At 51.2% G+C, this 21,659-nt stretch overlaps 1 protein-coding gene across 4 annotated transcripts in view; it reads left to right on the forward strand.

Annotated features, from left to right (window-relative positions):
- Positions 1 to 21,659, forward strand: part of DLGAP4 (DLG associated protein 4) — a 335,649-nt gene that overhangs the window by 232,061 nt on the left and 81,929 nt on the right. For 3 of the 4 annotated variants that reach the window (XM_037915413.2, XM_043527461.1, XM_037915415.2), the window contains exons 5-8: positions 4,660 to 4,877; positions 11,433 to 11,547; positions 17,371 to 17,421; positions 19,106 to 19,352. In XM_037915413.2, coding sequence (XP_037771341.1) covers positions 4,660 to 4,877; positions 11,433 to 11,547; positions 17,371 to 17,421; positions 19,106 to 19,352 — 631 coding nt within the window. The remainder of the gene's footprint in view (positions 1 to 4,659; positions 4,878 to 11,432; positions 11,548 to 17,370; positions 17,422 to 19,105; positions 19,353 to 21,659) is intronic. The other variant, XM_043527462.1, reaches the window with a different exon arrangement.

Below are 21,659 nucleotides of genomic sequence, written 5' to 3' on the forward strand. Positions count from 1 at the left end.
CTAGAAGGGGTTCAGAAAGTGCCGAGCAGCTGCCTTTGTAAATTCAGGCCCCTTTAAGGGTCTTAGGTTGAGCACCCAAAATCACAAGTCCGTTTGGAAAATCATGGCTTTAACCTCTCTGTGCTGCAGCTCCCACCTGTAAAGTGGGGCCAGCAATCCTTCCTTTCTCCCAGCCTTTGCCTTACCCAGCTGGGATGCTCTCGGAGGCAGGGACCATCTCTCACGGTGTGTATGTACCGAGGACTATGGAGCTCTGACCTTGGTTGGGACCTCAAGTCTCTACATTCAGGGGCCTGCATTTGTCCATCAGGGAGGGTGATTAGCTGCCTCTTTGCATGGGCCCTCCTCTGCTTTGCATTCCCACCGTGTGTCCAGGGCAGGTAGCAAGCCGAGAAAGCAACATTTCCATTTCCCCAGCTGGGTCTCGGACTCCCACTGCTCCCGACCCACCAGCCCCGCAGTGGGCACGGAGCTGTGCACACTGGCGCCATAAGTGCTGTCAGTGCCAGGCGGGTGAGTGCTCCTGACATGCAATTAACAAGGTGAGGACAAGGCAGGCAGAGAAATCCAATCTCCAGTCAGACGTGACTCGGAGGTGGCTGGTGTAAAAGTGCTTCCAGAAGCCTCTTGTCACCTTCATTAGGAAAGGCCAAAGCCAATCACCCCGGCGGTGATTTGAGGAGAACAGGGCTGTTATTAGGGTGATCTGTCACCAGAGCCAGCTCGCCATCCCCAGGGACATGCAGCAGCTAGCAGCAGCATGTTCTAGAGACAGTGGCCACTCCCCAATAGCCTCTCTGCCCTGTGGTCTGTCTGGACGGCCATCCTGCTCTGAGGCGCACACTCCAAGCCGGAGCACGGAGCTGGGGTGCAGGTCACAGAGGCAAAGTGCCTCCTGACGCTGAGCTAACAATGAGGCTGGGGCGGGTGACACACAAACCTGTCCCCACTGGAGGTTTTCACTGAGTGTGTCACAAGTGTGGGGAGTTGGGCAGCCTCAGCCTGGACTCCAGCAGAGATTCAGCACAGAGCCCAATGCCGTGGCAGCAGCTGATCACCTCCCCTTCGGGAGCAACATACCAAACAGCTGGATGAACCCAGTGGGCCAGTGGGTTTTGCGGGGAATTGACAGAGAGAGGGCCAGGGAGTCTCAGGAAAGCCAAGAAACCTGGAACCAAACCTCACCCAAAAGTAAGGGCCTGGAGAGGCCTCTACTCCCCAGTGGTGTTTGTCACCGTTGTAAAGCCCCACAGGTTTGACCTCATCTGGCACAAATGGTGCCGTCTCTCTGGCTCTGGGCCTCTGCCTCTCTGATGGGGAGAGACCCAGCGCGGAATAACCGCCAGGGCCTACTCACCCCCTCAGGGAGTTGGGCCTGGCCGGGCTGGATTTCATGGGAGTTTTGCCAGTGACTTTGCTGGGATTTCAGCCAGAGCCCCCAGTAGAAGCTGTAGGGGCACCTCAGGGGGCATTATCCAGCCCAGCCCTCCCAATGATATGGGCCCAATGCAGCCTTCTGCACTGACACACTGTGCTGGGCCTCAGGTACCCTTTGCCCAGCTGTAAAGAGACACGCCAGGGATTAGACTGCGTATGAGTGATAATAGTACCCCATAACATTGGCCCCTGTCAAGGTTCCTTCCCCACTCTGAACTCTAGGGTACAGATGTGGGGACCTGCATGAAAACCCCCTAAGCTTATTTTTACCAGCTTAGGTTAAAACTTCCCCAAGGTACAAACTATTTTATCTTTTGCCCTTGGACTTTATTGCTGCCACCACCAAGCGTCTAACAAATATATAGAAGGGAAAGAGCCCGCTTGGAAACGTCTTTCCCCCCAAAAAATCCTCCCAAACCCTACACCCCCTTTCCTGGGGAAGGCTTGATAAAAGTCCTCACCAATTTGCATAGATGAACACAGACCCAAACCCTTGGATCTTAAGAACAATGAAAAAGCAATCAGGTTCTTAAAAGAAGAATTTTAATTGAAAAAAAGTAAAAGAATCACCTCTGTAAAAAGCAGGATGGTAATACCTTACAGGGTAATCAGATTCAAAACATAGAGAATCCCTCTAGGCAAAACCTTCAGTTACAAAAAGACACAAAAACAGGAATATCCATTCCATTCAGCACAGCTTATTTTCTCAGCCATTTAAACAAAATAGAATCTAACGCATATCTAGCGAGATTGCTTACTAAGTTCTAAGACTCCATTCCTTTTCTGTCCCCGGCAAAAGCATCACACAGATAGAGAGAGCCTTTGTTTCTCCCCACCTCCAGCTTTGAAAATATCTTGTCTCCTCATTGGTCATTTTGGTCAGGTGCCAGCGAGGTTATCCTAGCTTCTTAACCCTTTACAGGGTGAAAGGGTTTTTCCTCTGGCCAGGAGGGATTTTAAAGGTGTTTATCCTTCCCTTTGTATTTATGACAGCCCCATAACTCTCTCCACCCTCCTGCGCCAGGCATAGGCCACTTGCTAACTGCCAGGGGCAGGCAGCAGTGCCACAAGGTCAGCTTAGTGCATCCTGGGCCATTTGGAGCTTTCCTGCATCTTCCCTCTTCTCGAAGGCAGCTGGTCTTTGGACACCCGATCTAATTGAGATGGGCCATTGGACTGATCTGCTCTGACAATTCCTGTGTCCCTACCTCGGGTCTCTTTCCCCCTTAAGCTTGTTGCTCTCCATAAGGCCCCTGAATTCCCACCTGCTACCCAAAGGGGACACTCCAGGACGCAGTCTGGTTGTCTCTTTTTTCAGTGAAAAAAGATAGCGAGCCTGGCAAGCCGCCTGACTAGGAACCCGGCTGCTTGTGGTCACAAAGCAGAGTGAGAAAATGCCAACAGAGTAGCAATGCTGCCCGAGCAAATGGCATCCGCGCTTGGTTAAAACAGCAGCTCTCAAACCTTCCCGTACTTGGACCCCCACCCCAGCGTCCTCCCCTCCTGTTTAGCAATATGGGGAGGACGGGGTGGCCGTGACCCCCGATACCTGTTTGTGGCCCCACATTGAGAACTCCTGTGTCACAGGTATTGATTAGCGCACACAAACATCCCTAGGGGATTTCAAGAGAAAAGCTCATTCTCCTGGAGCTAGGCTTTTGGGTTGGACGACGCAAACGAGAAAAGGAGAGTGGCTTCAGATTAGCCCTTCGGTTTGACAGCACTTAGCCATGATACCGCACTTGACATTTCCAGTCACTGAGCAAACATTAACTGCTTAATTCTCCCCGCTTCCTGGAGGTAGGTAAATAGGACTCACCCTTCTGCAGAGGCGGAATCACCAGTGACTTGCACAAGGTCAATGGCAGCACTTCACTACTCTCCAGTGCTGGTCCCAACCCAGCAGCTTCCAGCAGCAGCAATGCTGCAGGGCTTGAGAAGGTTACGGTCACGCACATTTCTGTAAGGAAGACCTGGAGTCCGAACTCGGGAGTCCCTGGCTCCTTGGCCCATGTCCAGACTATTCTTTATTTACATTGTGGTAGCACGTAGCAGCCCCCCCCCCCATAACACTAGAGCCCCATTGTCCTGGGTGCTGCAAGTACGCATGGTAAGAGACAGTCCCTCCCCCAAAGAGCTTGCAATCTAAAGGAAAGAGACAGACAAAGGGTGGGGAAAATGTTACAGGTGAGGAACTGAGACACAAAGTGACTTGCCCAAGGTGATGCAGGAAGTCTGTGGTACAGCAGGAAATTGAACCCAGGTGTCCTAAGTCCAAGGCCAGTGCCTTATCCACAGGACCACCCTTCTCTGTCTAGTAAGCCCCTAGCTTTCCTTATTAGAAGGTTTTGACAGCCATCAGAAGCTCTCAAGACCAATTCATCCTCCCTTACCCCCATTGATTTCAGTGGGACTGTTTGTCTAGTAAGGGATTAATCAACCTTAAGATGGCAGAACTGAGCCTTTCAGCTGGAAATCTGTGAGCTTGTTAGGGGATATTAGAAATTGAGATCCCCCTAAGCCAATGGCCTTTATTCTCCTTGTATCTGTCTCATCTCAGGTTTTAGTCCACTGACAGCTCCATGAATCAAGCCTTACTTGACAATTCAGGGCTGTTGGTGAAGATCTCTACAGCCCTGTACCCAGTCCCATAGCAAGGGAGCGTCACGCCATTAAATCAGTGGCCAGGAAATGCAGTATTCAGAAAAGCAACCTATTTTTTCTGCCCAGGTGCAATTCACCCCCGCGCTGCGGGCCCAGCACAATCTCTGCACCCCATACTAGCCCAATCAGGCTCCGGTGGGACTCAGAAGGTGCTGGCCTGTTGCACCAGGGTGAATCTCATCTGCAGGGCGGGGCCATCTTGCAGCATTTTCTGCCTCAGGAAGTCGGGTAGCTGGGCTTAAGGAAGGGCTGGCTAACTGGTGTAATGCTACATGCTAAGATATGCGTCATCAAACTTCATGCTTCATGCCATAAGGTGATGACTCTAGGAGTCCAGAAGGACTTGCTTTGCCCATACACAACATAGCATAGCTGGCCAGGTGCATATTAGTATGAGGGGTTTTCTCCATTCCTCTGATGCATCAGCTATTAGCCATGGCTGGAGCCAGGATACCAGACTTCAGGGGCCAGCTATGGTTCCTTCAACTCCCAGGTTCCTCTTCCCCCCAGAGGTTCCTTCCTTCCTTCCTAGATACAGGTGCTGCATTGTTCTTCCAGGTGCCTCAGGGAGAGTGGAACAATACGCTGTCTCGGGACAAAGACAATGAGATCCCGTGCCGGCGCATGCGGAGCGGAAGCTACATCAAAGCCATGGGGGATGACGACAGTGAAGATTCAGAAACCAGCCCCAAACCTTCCCCGAAAACTGCGGCTCGGAGGCAGAGTTACCTCAAGGCCACCCAACAGTCCCTGAGTGAGCAGAGCACTGCACACAGGTAACCAGCTCAGGGCTTCTTTGCACCCAGGAGTTCCAGGGTCAATCCCAGGGTGGTCCATGGAGTTCTGACGATGGCATCCACATCTAACCTGGAGCATTGCATGCTGGGCCTTCCAAAATCCATGTTGAAGATGGGTCGGGGTGCCATCTCCTTCATTTTTTTCCAGCTGAGTGTGACCTTCAGCCTCATGGGAAGTTATCAATGCTGCCTTCATTTGGACAGCGGTTGGGCACCCTGGGAGGGGCAGGTTGGGAAGCAGGGAGTGAGAGGAGGATAAAAATGGGGAAGACGAAGATAAGGTGGAGGAATGGAGCATTGTTCCCCAGTGATTCTAAACTAACCCTAGGTGTGTGAAATTGCACAGGATCTCTGTCCCCACGGCGTGTTGGTTCGGAGAGTAGGAATAAGACATAGGGACAGGTCCTGAGGCAGTGTATTTTGGTGGTGTACCTTGCCTTCAGTGGAGCTACACAGGTTTACACCTTAAAGAGGAGTGAAGCTTAAACAAGGCGAAGCTGCTTAGACATGGAAGATGACTTGTAGCAGGGTGTCTCCCAGCATGGCCACATGTTCACATTCATATGCTGGCCTTTGGATCCCAGAATCCCTTTTCACTGTGGCACCTCCTTTGATGTGCTACTGCAGCTAATCTGAAGGATTCTGGGGAGCATCTGTAAGTGAAAGGCACCCACAACAACTTGCATGGGATGGGATAGGGGACCGGGTGGGTTGCCAAGCTGGATGGAGGACAACAGCAAGAAAAGATGAGACCAGGAGAGGGGAGCCAAGGCCAAGTGGTCGGGGTGGGGAGGTACCAGCTGTCTGGGACCCAAACAGAAAGTGAAGCAACTGGAGTGTAGCAAGGGAGAGTGAGATGTAAGAAGGTCCCACCTGTATATGGAGTAGGTGCTGCTACATACACCCTGTAAACAGCTGCTCCCTCAGCAGCCCATGTGCTCTCCCCTGACTAGCTGTCCTGGTGCTGATTCCCTGAGCCCTTTAACAGCACTGGATTGAAATTCACAGAGGAGACAAAAAGTGGGAGACACTGCCAACTCCAGTGAGGACAGAAAGCGAGCACAAAGGGACCAGGAGGGGGTAGATGTGGAGACAGAAAATTAACCGAATGTGATTCGGCTTGGAATAATACAAGCTAATATGTCCGGGGGGAAGTAATCAGAGACGCCAGCAGGGCGGGGAGTGCTGGGGAGCAGCAATGTGCAGAGACCTCGGCGCAGTAGTGGATTGCAAATTAGATGCAGCTTTACCGCGTGATACGGCGGGAACAAGAATGCGGTTTGGAGGGTGGCATTGTGAGAGCATCTGGTCACCAAACAGGGAGGTAACAGCCCCTGACCAGGGGCTTGGCTCTCCTCTTACTACACCGCTGTGAACCCAGTGACTTCCGTACGGGTTCTCCTGATTCACAGCAACATAGGAGAGGAGAATCAGGCCCTGCACAGCTCTGGGGCGTCTGGCCCTCGGGTATCGCATTCACCTCTGCATGCCTCAGTCCTAGGAAAAAGAGGACAAGCTGGGGGGAGTTCAGCAATGCCGTGACTCAGAGGCGAGATCAAGAGTGGAATGGCAAGAGAGGTGCTTTCCGTAAGGCCACCCAGGAGCAGGGAGGAGTTATATGGAGGCACAGGATGACACTGAACCAAGGAAAGTGTTGCCTGGCTCTCAGGCAGTGAGCTCTGTCAGGCTGCGCACGAGTGTCCCGAGGGGAGCGGTGCAAGGCCTATCACTTGGGGTGGGTAAGCCAAAGCACTAGAAAACGTGCTCTAGGGACCATTAGAGAGACAAGGTGGAGGCAGTGATATCTTTTGTTGGACCAGCTTCTGTTGGGGGGAGAGACAAGGTTTCGAGCCACAGACCTCTTCTTCAGGGCTGGGCATCATAGGGACCGGACCAGCTATGACTACACTGCACTATAGAGACCCCGTGCACTGGCCCTAGGTGACTGGACTAGAGGGGGGTGGATAGGGGCTTGTCTATACTACAGGTTGGGTCGGTGTGATTTATGTCACACAGGGGTGTGAATAAGCCACCCCCTGAGTGACATAAGTTACACCGACCTAAGCACCAGCAGGGACAGCACTCCCCCCTCTGGTGGACGTGGAGCGGTTATGCCAACGGAAGAGCGTTTTCACCAGACGTGCTACAATGGCCCAGCTGCACCGGGACAGCTGTAGCACTTCTAGTGTAGACTAGCCCTGGGTTTGTTCCCTCTCGAACGCCTGTACCTGAGTGAATAAAGTCACATGTCCCACGTTCTGTCCTGTGCCTAGCTCTGTTCTTCTGACCTTTGCCCTGCTCCCTCATTCCCAAGTGGGCAAGAGAAATGGGAAGATCTGGGCACAAACTGAACGTATCCAAACTCAATAAAACACCCCACCCAGGCGAAGGGCTGCCACTGGGACTAACTGGTGAATAAAGGAATCCACCCCTCTCTTAGCAACCGTGTGAGGCCGAACGCCATCTGCTGGCTGCTCTGCCTTGCTTTTCCATCACCTCCAGTTATTTTTAGGTACCTCCTGTTTCGAGTCCTGTCACTTATCAGGAGTGGGCCATTCAGATCCAGACTGGCCAACAAGCATAAATAGCACCTGCTGCTGCTCCTGCCCATTCAGGGATTCTCACCAGCCTTGGGGAAACCTTCCCTGAGTTGCCCATTAAAACTGGCCTGTGTTTGGTGAAAAGGTCAATGGACGAGACTGTTTATCCGCAGCAAGACCAGCGGGTTGAGTCTCCAGTCTTGGCCAACCTAAAGGGGGATCTGACCTGCAGTACTGGGGTATGGGGGGGGAGTCCAAGTAGAAATAGGGAGATGAGGAACCTCGGTATCTTGATAGATTGAATGGAGGTGCAGAACAGTGAATCAGGTCTCCTGGGTTCTAATCTCAGCTCTGCTACAGACTCACTGTGTGACCTTGGGCAAAGCACTTGCCCACATTCTGCCTCAGTTTCCCCAATGGAAAAATAGTCTTAGTAGTATTGACCTACCTTATGGGGGGCGGGGGGAGTGTGGATCAAGTGCATGGGGATCCTGGAGTAGAAGGCACTATGCATTTGAAAAATGTTGCTGCTAATTCTCCTGACTGCTCCTACCCATCACACTACTCCTGCTCCAGCAAAGAGAGGTATCCGTGTTCCCCAAACAGCTGGAGAGAGCCCCCTTGGGCAGAGTCATCTCAGCAGCTTGATGAAAGTGCCAGACACTGTAGTGCAGAGCGTGAGGGACACCTCTTCCTGCAGGCCACCTGAGCTCAGCCAGTGGGTTCCCATCGTCTGAGCTGAGCTGTCTTGGGCAGAGCCCTCATCTGGAGCTTGCCTCCTCTGCTGGTCCAAGGCTGTTAACTTCCAGGGCACAGCGTGAAGTCAAACCCTGCTGTCCACACTCAGGCAAGCCCCTCCGTGGGAGATTTGCCTAAGGAAGCACTGACTGAGTAAACCACCCATCAGTTTGGGCCCAGCTCTCTCTCCTGGTAGGCGGTCGGCCTAGGTAGGTGATGGGGAGTGTTGAAGGGGAACCGTGGGGAGGGCAATGTTGCTGTTACTTTTTATTGGTGCATCTGACAAGCCCGGAGACAGTGTAAGGGGACAGTATTACACCCTAGGACTAAAGTAAACCCTGTGGCCTCCATTCCCAGCGCATTTCCCTCGCAATCTGTTTGGAAACAGGATGAGTGAGGAGTGATGGATAAACAGCCACAGGATCCTTCCTTACTCATGCCCATCAGCACCTCATTAGTTGGCTGGACACAAAGACTTGCCAAAGTACCCTGCTGGGGGGCTGGGCTATTCATCAGAGCCCTGACCGGAAGATAGGGGATTACGCTGACCTCCATGACAGACGATCACATCAGGACGAGGGGCATCGGGGCCAGATCCAAAGCTCATTAGAGTCAATGAGAAAACTCCTGTTGATGTCAGAGGGCTTTGGACCGGGCCCTCAATGGCAAGGTTGGTCATGGACTCCAGCAGGCGCAGGTCCAGGCCCAGTTTGTTTCCTGGATCCTTGAAGAGGCCCTGAGTTACGTGCTGTGGCTGCACAGAGGCCTGCAGGTTGAACCCAGCTGCCCGCTTTCCCAGGCCTGCAGCAGAGTGTCCTGCATTGCAGGCTCTGGGGGTCACTGCGTGGCACTGCCCATGATCAGCCATCCAGAAGCGGCACTAGGCGTTCCTTTAAAATATGGCCCATGAGAGTCTCTTAGCAAGATGAGTTTGGGGAGGGACCTCTGTGCTTCCGCTTCCCCGCAGCTTCAGCATGCCCGGCAGTGCCTGAGGTGCAATTCTGTGGAGCAGTATTGCCACCCAGTGGCCATTCAGAGTTATCCTGCCCAGGTGTATATGTCTGTATAAACGAACGTCCCAAGAGAGTCCCTGTGGAACAATTTTGCCAGAGGATGCTGGGAAGGCCAAGACTATAATAGGGTTCAAAAAAGAACTGGATAAGTTCATGGAGGATAGGTCCATCAATGGCTGTTAGCCAGGATGGGTAGGGATGGTGTCCCACCCTAGCCTTTGTTTGCCAGAAGCTGGCAATGGGCAACAGGGGGTGGATCACTTGATGATGACCTGTTCTGTTCAATCCCTCTGGGGCACCTGGCATTGCCATTGTCGGAAGACAGGATACTAAGCTAGATGGACCTTTGGTCTGACCCTGTATGGCCGTTCTTATGTTGTTAAGAGATAACCCAGTGTTCCTGAATTATCCCACGGGCTGCCCAGGTTAGGCACAGATTCATTCCAACACTGTTACCTGTCTATGTGGTATGGCAAGGGGAATTTATCCATCATGGATCAGTGGCTCAGAGAAATCAGAATTAATTTGAAATGGATATTTACCAGCACTTGAATTAGCCTACCACACCTGTGGTGTGGCCTAGCATGTCTGGGATATGGCCTAGGACATGTATAACATGGCCTCGCATGTATGTGGCAGGAGTAGAGATGCTGCTGTACCTGCTGTTTTCCCTGTCTCCTGCATAAATGAGTAACCCTCCCCCAAACCACATCCCATCGCATACCTGAAAAGCAGAAAGAAGGACCCTTCCCCTCCCCTCCCCTGCTCTTGTTCCTTCCTAGGAACTGAGATGAACACAGATAAATAAGCTGTTGCCCTGTTTCATGATTGCTCCTTCCTAGGTTCACCTCTCACACTGGAGGGGTGAAATCCTCGTGAGTATCCAGTGCGTGTCCAGCAATGCCAACCCCAAACATTCAGAAATCATGACTCAGTGCCCCAAAATCATGAGGTGGGAGGTGTCTTTAGAATTTGCCTCATGGTGTTGGAGCCTTTAGGGGTCACGTTTTCAAGCTTTTCTCTGCAGCCACAGAGGCTAGAGATGAAAACTGAAAGGGTCAGCTCATAACCTAGGGCTTTAAGAAAAACCACCAATGTTGCAAGTCTTGCAACAAAATCACAAGAGTCAGCAACACTGTGTGTCCCCATGCAATGATCATGAGAGCCAATATAATGCTAGAGGTGGATAGATCCGAGAATGTCCATGACATCCCCTACCCCATCAAAGCAACAGAGTACCATTTCATGTAGGCAAACACCTCCCAATATCCAAACTTGGATCTGAGCCCTGTCTCCTGGGCAGGGCACAAGTTGCAAGAAGACTGTCATAAAAGAGCGTCGATAAGCAATGTGCGTGGCGTTGGGTAACTGTGGTGCTACAGGGCCCATTTTATCCTGTGTGTTACAGCAGTCCCTCGCAGTGCTAGATGAGCTCACGGCCCCCTTGTGCTAGGTGCCCTGCACACACACAGTGAGGCCCTGCCCAGAAGAGTTGGCGATTAGAAGTGCTCGGGAATTTCATAGAATAAGCCATTTTCCATCAACCCCCCTTTTTCTGACCAGTCCCAGTTGCAGTCTAGAGGCAGAGAAGAGGCCCAGAGCTGGGAGGTGACTTGCCTAGGCCAGCAGTAACACAGCTAGGAAAAGACCCCAGGTTCCCTGACTCCCAGGCTCACGCCCTAGCCACTGGCCCACACTGCCTTTGTGTCTGATGCTTGCTGTTCATGCTGTGCCCCAGAGGAGTGGAGGAGAGTCCAGCGTGGCAGTCAGCGCCTAGGCTAACCCCCATCACTGTGCTTGGTTAATTTGGGGGACAGGGACACGGACGGGAGGGAGGTCTGGCATCCATCCTCTCCCCCCACCCTTTCATTTCAGCACGCTGAAAGGCCTCACATCTGGGCCAGCCATGGGTCTGTCTGCCCAAACTCAGCATAGCCAAGCCTCAGGCAGCTCTCAAAAGCTCAGCAAGGTGCTTTCCTTCTACTCCTGTCCTCCCAGCGCTAAATATGGGGCTGAGCCCTGCATTCTTGGAGCCTGATTGGCTTCTGGATTTCCATGCACTGCATAAATGAGCCCAGCGGAGGGTGCCAGAGGGCGACGTCTGTCTGAGCACTTGCCCTTTCCTGCAGATGGAGGGCTTGGCTAGTTGCATTGAGGGTTATTTGCCAACTCCCACGGCTGCCTCTCTCATCTCCTGCTAGGCTGGGGCTTCCTCTCAGTCTTTCTCTCCCTTTGCCCTGCAGGAGCCTGGACCGCCTGGACTCTGTCGAGATCCTCTTACCTCCAAAGTTCCCAAGTTGGGAGGAAGAATACAACCAGCTCACTGACAACATCGATGAGTCCAGCTGCATCAGCCAGGTGAGCGTGAGCAGCATCAGTTCCACCCAGAGCCAGCCGCAACAGGGCGGGCAGGACGCAGGTAGGGGTGGTCCCAGAGGAAAAGGAAGGGGATTGGTAGGCGGAAGGAGACAGTAGGGTGGGTGGTGGGAAGGGATTTTCCTTTGCGCCACAAAACCAAGCAGGGTGCATGCAGCTGATGGGAAGCTACTCTCTTTCAGCATTGCCAGCGCACCCAAATTCAGGCATGTAACCCCCCGGCTAGGCCAGCAAACAGCTCTGCTAATGCACTGGAATCCTGATCTGTAGTAGCCCCCCGGTTCCAGTCCTGGGCCTCCACACAGCTCTGCCAATGCCGCTGAATTCAGACCCAGCTACCCAGTGGGATTTCAGTCCTGGGGCCCACCACAGCCCTGTAAATGGACATTAATGATGAAATACCAAACCTGCTGCTGCCCTAGGCCTTGGCATCTGCACATCTCTGCCAATTCAGCTCAGGGCTTGTCTATACACAGAGTTGCCCTGGTTTAGCTAAAGGTGTGATGTTGCAGCGATTGAATTAAACCAGTGCTGCTTTGAGTGGGAACACTGTGCAGCACTTTAAACCTGGTTTATATCCATTTAGCTTGCAAATTAACAGCTGCAACCTATGCCGAAGTGAGCCCAGTTTACGCAGATGTAAGAGTGTCTGCACACAGCACTGCGTGGCTTTAACTCAGTTGATGCTGTGAGAGATGTGAGACCTTGGAAGCGAGGAAACTTCTATTATAGTGAGATGTGCTAGATGCCATAGCCACCGGGATTAGTAATAAACTTTTGTATCTGGAAATGGTATCTATATCTCTGGGAGATGTTGTATTCTAGCTCCATTAGGGAGGGCTACCAAACATCCTCCAGGAACCAAAATCAGTGGGGGTTAATTACTGCAAATCCCTGGAGCTGTTCCCTCTCCTGGGAAGTACCACTGACTGGGAGAACTGCAGAGACTGCTTCGGACTGGGTTCAAGAGGACCAGGAGACAAAGAAAAAGCTTGTGATGAAAAGGGCTAGCCTGAACTGACGGGGGGTGGGGGGCTCTTTCTGAGCCACAGACTGACATGAGATTGTAACCAAGAGGGCAAACCCCTGCTGGAAGGGTTTGAAAAACTGGAAGCCTCCTAGGGTCTCCCTGTGGAAGATGGGTAACCCCTGGTAAGCACAGCATGCGTGTAGACTGTTGTTTTATTCTCTGTTTTCTCTGTAATGCTTTTGTCCTAAAATAAATGTACTGTGCTTTGTGAAAGCTGGGAACCATTGTCATTGTCCCGGGGAGAGAGTGAGCGGCAGCCACTGGACCAAGGTTAGGCCTGCTGGGATAAGCACAGTGAATTGCAGGGGCACGGCAAGCCTAAAGTCCCAGTGTGAAGGGAGAGGGACGTGGGTCGCCACCTATAGAGAGGGGATGACTGGAGGCCTGAGTTCTAACGGGGTGTCCTTGAGCACACAATGAAACCCTGGAACTGGTGCAACTTTGTGTGCAGGCCAGGTCTAAATGGGTGGGCTCCTTCACCAGCCCAGGAAAGAGTAAGTGCTCTGCCTCAGGACAGGTCTGCGCTACAGACTTGCATCAGCGCAGCCGCACTGATGCCGCTACGCCACTGTCGCGCTTCAGGTGAAGATGCTCTAAACGGAGGGGAGAGAGCTCTCCTGTCAGCTCCACCTCCGGGAGAGGCGGTAGCTGTGTCGGGGAGAGAAGCTCTCCCACCTACACAGCACTGTCTACATGGAGAGTTACGGTCACTATAACTACATCCTTCAGGGGGGTGGATTTTTCACACCCTTGAGTGACTTAGCTATAGCCAAGTGTGAAGTGCAGACCTGTCTGTTTCAGGCCCTCGCCTCAGGGCACAACTCATTATCTCAGCCCTTAGAAAGAGGACACCCCCTTCCCTTAAATCTCTTGCTGGAGATTAGACAGGCAGGTAGCCCTTAGCCCTTTCCAGACTGTTTTACCCAGTCACACCAGGCCTCCATCAGTAACAGCAGACCGTGTCTCTCTACACACATGCACACACAGACACACACACATCATGCTGCTCCTGAGCCTGCCCTGCTCACACACTGCCAAGTTTGCCATAGCATGTGCTGGGTGAAGGCAGCCTGGTGTGGTGATTCGAGCCTGGGGCTGGACATCAGACAATCAGAGTTCTGTTCCTAGTCACTAGTGGGTGCCAGAGAGCAAGACAGGCCAACACTCTAAACACTCAAATCCAGGTGTTCGGATTCAGGATAGTAGTTCCTTTACCTCTCAGTTTCTCTATCTGTAAAATGGGGATAGATCTTTGTAAAGCACTTTGAGATCCTCAAGGAAAGATGCTAAATAGATGCCAAACATTATCCACCAGGGAGTATTTATTACAGTTAATTATTATTCTTTTTTCAGAGTAGCAGCTGTGTTAGTCTGTATCCGCAAAAAGAAAAGGAGGACTTGTGGCACCTTAGAGACTAACAAATTTATTTGAGCATAAGCTTTTGTGAGCTACAGCTCACTTCATCGGATCTTCATCATACTTTGTAAATCACCAACAACGTGCTGGGTGTTTGGCTATCCGGACACTTAGCTAGGGACCAGCACACTCATTTCATATGTGAACTAATCTCTGGGGATGTCTACACTGCAGCTCGGGCAGACATATCTGCATTAGCTCTGATTGAGATTGCGCCTTAAAAAGAGAAGAGCAGCCATGGTGGGGTGAGCAGTGGGACGGGCTAGCCACTCCGAGTGTGTACCTAGTAGTGTCTTGGACAGGGCTGCCCTTGTGGCAGCCAGCCTCTCCTGCCACTTATGTCGCTGCAGCTATTTTTATCGGACTAGCTAGATCAGAGCTAGCAAGGATATGTCTGTTCAATATCTTCATCAATGATTTGGATAATGGCATAGAGAGTACGCTTCTAAAGTGTGCAGACAATACCAAGCTGGGAGGGGTTGCAAGTGCTTTGGAAGAAAATTCAAAATGATCTGGACAAACTGAAGAAAGGGTCTGAAGTAAATAGGATGAAATTCAATAAGGACAAATGCAAAGTACTCCACTTAGGAAGGAACAATCAGTTGCACACATACAAAATGGGAAATGACTGCCTAGGAAGCAGTACTGCAGAAAGGGATCTGGGGGTCATAGTGGATCTCAAGCTAAATATGAGTCAACAGTGTAACACTGTTGCAAAAAAACCCAAACATCATTCTGGCATGTATTAGCAGGAGTGTTGTAAGCAAGACACAAGAGTTAATTGTTCCTCTCTACTCCATGCTGATAACTAGAGTACAGTGTCCAGTTCTGGGTGTCACATTTCAGGAAAGGTGGACAAATTGGAGAAAATCCAGAGAAGAGCAACAAAAATGATTAAAGGTCTAGAAAACATGACCTATGAGGGAAGATTGAAAAAATTGGGTTTGTTTAGTCTGGAGAAGAGAAGACTGAAGGGGGGACGTAATAACAGTTTTCAACTACATACAAGGTTGTTACAAGGAGGGAGAAAAAATGTTCTTGTTAACTTCTGAGGATAGGACAAGAAGCAATGGGCTTTAATTGCAGCAAGGGAGGTTTAGGTTGGACATTAGGAAAAACTTCAGTGTCAGGATAGTTAAGCACCAGAACAAATTGCCTAGGGAGGCTGTAGAATCTCTGTCATTGGAGGTTTTTAAGAACAGCTTAGACAAACACCTGTCTGAATGGTCTAGCTATTACGGAGTCCTGCCTTGAGTGCAGGGGACTGGACTTAATGACCTTCCAATCCTACACTTCTATGGTTCTGAGTTGGAGACTGCACCTTCCAACTCCAGTACAGCCATACCCTATGTTTGAGCCCAGATCTCTAGTGGCAACAGCTGGAGCAGAGGGAATACTTAGCTTGTGCTTAACATCAGACTAAGAGTACTGTCTAAAATCTCAACCCCAGCTCCCAATTAAGTCAATGGGAGACTTTCCCTGGACTTCACTAGGAGTTGATCCAGACACTAAGTATGAATGATTTCTGAGATGTGTGGGGGGATTCACATCTATTTCAATAGTTTTATTGTCATGACAAAGGGTACCAATGTTACCAAAGAGAACATACCAAGTGTCTTGATCAAACTCAGCCCTGGTATAACTTTGCTGCTTCACTGGAGTTCCACCTGCCTAAACAAGGGCTGACTTTGTCCCTCTGAACTTGAGATGTGTTTTGCAGCAGTGATGGGATTCCGTAGACCATTGACCCACCCCCCAAGTGACAGCAAGCACTGATGCTAATGCAGGACTTGTCCCAGCCTGTCCATCTTGTGTGTCTGGCCATGTATGATTTGGTGGCAGGTTGTGAGGCCGTTTGTGATGTTGCCTGTTGTCCTCCCAAAGTTGAGCACAGTTTTTCTTCCTCTCTTTGGCCATTTCTAAGAGCTCCCCAAAGCATTTTTCATACTTTGTCCAGTGAAGCAGACAACAGTTTCTCTCCATTCCAGTGTCTCTCATGTCATGCTGATTTGCAAGGCTGCCAACTAGCCAACAGAGATGAGCCTAAGTCACCGAGTTTTATGCAGATTTGGATATATATCAAAACTTCCCTAAAGTCTGAGGCTCTGCAGGTTTTGGTTTCTGGTTCGGCCCTTTATAGCTATGGGTACAGACAGCCAAGTTCTGATCTGAGAATGATCCAGGCCCGAATCTTTCCAAATTCGGAACATCCACATTTTGCAGCTGACCCCATCTGTGTAACGGGCCAAACCAAAGCCCCAGATCTGACTCCTCTTAACTGTGGGGAGATTCTGAATCCAGATTCTCACAGTGATGCATCTTGGGCCCATGTCTTGTAGTTAGGTATCTGCCGGAGACAATGTTCTGGGTAGGGTCTCAGATCCTGTGGTAATGGGCACAACATACGAATAGACTAGAATAGAGGAACCAGCATTTTGTGTCTTTGCAGCATTCACTCCAGCAGGCAGCGTATTTTCTTTTTAAGGTGAAGCAAATACTGTTTGGCTTTGAATAGGATTGGTTGTGTCATGGCACCGTTGTTGTGATATTGGGGGGTTAGTGCAGGCCAGGCCATGCTGTGGTAACACTGGTTCAGTGGTGGTAGTGTGGGCATAGACCAGGCTCAGGCTGTTGTATAGCCTTGTTCTGAGCAGGGTTAGGTGATAAGCTGATTAAAATACCCTCTCCCTGTCTACACCAGTGCTCCCACTCTTGCTAGTGCCAGTGGAGCTGAGCTGATCCCAGAGCAAAGGCAGCAGATGGGCTGCGAATGCTCAGGGCAGACACAAGTTGGTAAGAATGGAGTGTCTCCTCATCCGATTGCTGGTTTGCATCTGGCAGAGCTTTGGGGTGGAGGGAGAATCTGAAGTGTTGGCTGAGCTGGTGCCAGAAGCTGAGCCTTCGTGCCCATGTTGCAATCAGCTGTGGGAATGGTCCTGACTCTACTCCTGTGCGCAGAGAGTTCCTGTGGATGCTGGCCTGTCGGTGCAGGTTGTCTGCTGGGATTTTGTCCAGTTTGTTACAGTCACTGGTAGTTGTTGGGCCTTCAGCATTTGTATCTGTGTATTATGATCGACTAAATGTGTCCAGCGGCTTCTTTGTGGCCTGGAAGAGTCCCGTGGAGCTTTGTCTTGTTGTATCTGTGCAGCCATCTTAGCAGCCAGCAAGGAGGGGGCAGATTCTGCTATTCTGACACTTCAAGGGGTCTCCAGATAGGTGGCAACAGAGAGGGTAGCAGCTGCAGTTCTCGGGGGGAACATCTGTTTGTCCCCCACTGTCTGCAGTTCCTGTGGAATGACTCTGTGTTTAACAAGGCCCCGGGTCGTGTGCTTTAACCTTCTCCAACTCTTTCTTCCAGATATTTGGACAGTCCTCATTTATCCCACAGATATTTACACACGGAGAGCAGGTACCGTCCCTCTGACATTTTCCTGTCGCCCCCTGTGGATGTTTTTTCTGTTGCCTTCTATGGATGTCTCCCCCTGGACTAGTTTAATAAAGGCCGTGTGTCTGAGGGTGCAGCATGTCATAAGAAATTGTATCAGGGAGTGGCCTGTAGGGAGGGGTAGAGAAATGTTGCGGGGGGGAGGGGGGGAGACGCAATAAATGTTCTACAGAAGCCTCTGGTATCAGGACAGGGAGTGAAATATTTGCTACACTGAAGCCACTAATGCATCTTCAGAGAAAGTCTCTTTGTGTTCCTTGGTCACAACCCTTTAGCCAGTCGTTTGACACGATAAAAGCTTTGGGACATGAGCAGGGCATGTACTGTCTGGTGCTTGCATGATCCTGATGTCCTGGATTTGACTGAGCCAAAATGATCAGCATTCAAATCTCCAGCCTGGATCTTCCCAGCCCAGCTTGCTTTGGAGCTCAGATGGGAGCCAAGCAGCATCCATGAGATTGCGTGTGTACTTGGGAGTGTGCTTCTGTGCATGTGAAAGACTAGAAGAGTGTATGTGTGAGAGAGGGAATGGGTGTGGCTGAGTGTAGGTGTGAGAACACCCCAGAGCCTCATCTTCCACTCAACCTTTCTGATCCAGTGCCCGCTAAGGTCAGTGGGGCTCCAGTGAGGGTTGATCAGACCCCTGGAGATCAGGGTAGGGGGCACTTTGAATAACTCCCAGGAGACATTGGAAAAAGGGTGAGAAAGAGCAGACAGTTGGGCGTGGAGGTAAATTACAGAGGTGGGGCTAAGAGAGAGATAATTATTGTTCTTGCAGTCAGACCAGAACACCTTGTTGACTAATCACTTATCTGTATTTACTGGTATGTTTATTAATTTCAGTCCAGCTCTTATTTCATCTGAACCCCTCCTTAGTTAAAATCTGACATGATTATCTGCTTCTAGGGCAAGCTAATGCCAGCCTGGGATGGACCCAGGGCATACAGGAAGCAGGGGAAGCTGGGATGGAGCTGGAGTGATGAATTGGGAAGCAGAGAATGGAGCAGCCTTCAGAGAGGTTGCACTGCCTGGTCTCTGGGTCCCTGCCTTCTACCTGACTATTCACAGCCATTCATTTAGCCATTGATGGCCTGGCTGAGGTCTTCACTACAGGGGTGCTCAGGGATGCAGGATCAAACTGATCACTGGATTTGGGGTCAGGAAGGGACTCCCCCACAGGGCACATTGGTAGGGACCTCAGCAGGTTTTTGAGCACTGATCAAGGAATTTAATTGTAACCCACCCCCTTCATGCCCCTGCTGAGCCACTCAGGGTGCTGTACAATAATTCATAATGCATGGAACTTCCCTGGGACCTTCCACTGAGGATCTCAAAGCACTTTGCAGATGCCAGAGAGTTAAGTCTCACAACACCCCAGCAAGACAGGCAAATAGGTGACTTGTGTCAGGCCAAAAATCCCAGTGAATGGAAGATTTTGGCATAGAACCTGTCCCCCCGCTGGCTCTGACCACTACACCATGCTGCCTTGCTACAGATAAAATTAAATCCATGTATAAACACAACACCTTGATAAAAACTGCCCTGATAGAGCTATGCACTGGGCAAGACAGGGTTGTTACACGTGGTAGACGGGAGGGAGCAGGTTCTGAATAGGAGGGCAGCTGACCCTGCCTCTCTTCCCCTGCAGACAAGGGAGGCAGAGCTGAGCGACCAGTATGAGACAGTCTGTGAATCAGCCTACAGTGAAGCCGAATCAGCTGCTGTCGAGGTGCTGGATCTGCCTCTGCCCAGCTACTTCCGCTCCCGGAGCCACAGCTACCTCCGAGCCATCCAGGCAGGCTGTTCCCAGGAAGAAGACATGGCCTCCCTCCGATCCCTCTCGCCGCCTCCCGCCAGCAGCATCAGTGGCAGCAGGACGCTCCCCAGCAACAGCAGTAAGTGCCATGGGGTGTGTGTGGTGGAGGAGCCTGGGGTGGCAGGGGAGCCTTGGCACTGGGACTTGGGATTGGAGAAGCAGGCTCCGAATGAGACGGGAGCTGCAGGGCCAAGAACAGCTAGTGTCTGATACCCTGCTGGAATGTTGCCCCATTGGGCAGCACTAAGTTAGCTACCTGGGGCTGCATCAAAATGGAAACAGAGCTGTCGGGTCTGGGGTTAGTTACTTCAATGCTGCTGGGTGTGCTAGGTGCAGCCCAGATGTCCTTGTTTGGTGCAACTGAGCTGTCTACGTCAACGGGTGTCCAGACACCAACGTGGCCTTAGCCACCTAACAGAGCCTTTGCCGTGACAGCCAGACTTGCTGAGTTTGCCTCATGCTCTGTATGCCAGCTGGGGATTGAACCGGGGCTGTAGGAAGCCTCTGTTCTGTGTGAGGCTCTGGCTGAGCCAGTAGCAGCTGTACTAAGTCAGGGACCGCAGGGAAATTGCCTGCCATTGACAGAGGTTGTGGATCCCATTGATACAGGAGCTGAAGTTAGAGATGTTCCAAGCACTGCTGATAATTGGGGATGCTTGTACCTGAGCTTCATAGATGACCCCCATTTTGTATACCATCGGACTCTGAAACCAGAGGGAGGGGTCCCTTCCTTAATATACCTTGGTATATGGATCAGGTTGGGATACACTAGCCAGCAAGTTAAATCCTTCATCATCCTTATCTCCCTCCTCCTCCTCTCTCCCGTGCGCCTGACTGTCATTCATGGAGCTAGCTTGGTGCAGCAGACAGAGGGTGAAGCCTTGCTCAGAGCATTCACCTTGAGACCTAAGAGGGTGAAAGTGATTTTGCCCCAGGTGTCTGTTTTCCCAAGGGGTGAGATCTCAGCGAGTCTCATGGCTACAAGGAACTGGCATTTAAACAAGATGCAGAAGCATGTGGATAATGGAGGGGGTGGAGTTTAGAAGGTTTGGCCCCCATTTCCTGGGTGATAATGGAAGAGAGATGGCATTTGTTACTAGCATGGTAACTCCTGTGGGGTCTCCCCATAAGAGCTCTGTGTGGGTCACACTTAGGGCTCAGTTAAAGTGTTTCTTGTGAATATAGTGCTAGTGAAAGGTGAAAGATTGACAGCCCTGCAGACAAGCCCTGTATTCATCCAGCAACAGATCGGGCAGCAGCAGTGAAAGCATCCCTCACGTTACTCCACCAGTGGGCCCCAGCTGTGATCCAGAGGGACCACCTTTAGTGATGGGGGGGGGAGCTCAGCTTCCATGGTCCATTTAAGCCAGGGCATTCCTGACAAGGGGGCCCATTAGCACTAACTGGAGATGAGGATGGTTTTGTGGTGTGGACATTTACCCACGAGGCCCTGGCCTAAGACTCATTGTCCTCCTTTCACAAAGGCCACCAGAGAGCCCTGCAAAACTCATTGGTTCCACTTCACAGGGAGATTGTGGGAACAGCAGGTTTTGAACCACCTGCCTTTGCACCCTCTGAGTCTCACTCTGAATTTCAAGGCCAAACAAGCCCTTGAACCTCCAAGTGCAGCCTTGAATTCCTATGCAGAGACATGAACCAGTCCATGTTTGCTGGGCTCAGGGCCTTGAAGGTGGCAGACCTGGGCAGGGTTTGCAACACAACCCAAACTAGTGTAACTAGTAGATTCTCTGTAACACGAAGTCTTTAAATCATTATTTGAGGATTTCAGTGACTCAGGCAGAGGTCAGGGGTCTATTGTGGGAGTGGGTGGGTGAGGTTCTGTGGCCTGTGATGTGCTGACGGTCAGACTAGAACTAGATGATCATGTTGATGACCTTCTAGCCTTAAATTCTATGAGTCTAGTAGAGTAAATGCAGGTAAACTTCCCAGTTTGTTGTGAACATTTTGCATATCTCAGGATGTGGGGAGCTGGCAAAGTGAAGAGGCAGAGAAGCAGGTGACAGATTAGAGGAAGAGAGGTGGGAGTGGCTGGTGATATCTTAGGCCTAGATCAATGGAAGTTAGGGCCTTATGTACCTTTGAGGCTAGTCCTCTGTCAAAGTCGCTTTGGCCTGGGCTGCACTGCGGGGCGGTTCGAACTAAGATACGCAACTTCCGCTACACTATTCACGTGGCTGCAGTCGAAGTATCTTAGTTTGAGTTACCTGGCCGTCCTCACGGCGGCGAGTCGACCGCGGCGGCTCCCCCGTCGACTCCGCTTACTCCTCCTGCCGAGGTGGAGTACAGGCGTCGATTCGGGGATCGATTTATCGTGTCTAGACGAGATGAGATAAATCGATCCCCGATAGATCGATCACTACCCGCC

Source organism: Chelonia mydas, chromosome 13 (assembly GCF_015237465.2).
Source record: "Chelonia mydas isolate rCheMyd1 chromosome 13, rCheMyd1.pri.v2, whole genome shotgun sequence".
Lineage (NCBI taxonomy): Eukaryota > Metazoa > Chordata > Testudines > Cheloniidae > Chelonia > Chelonia mydas.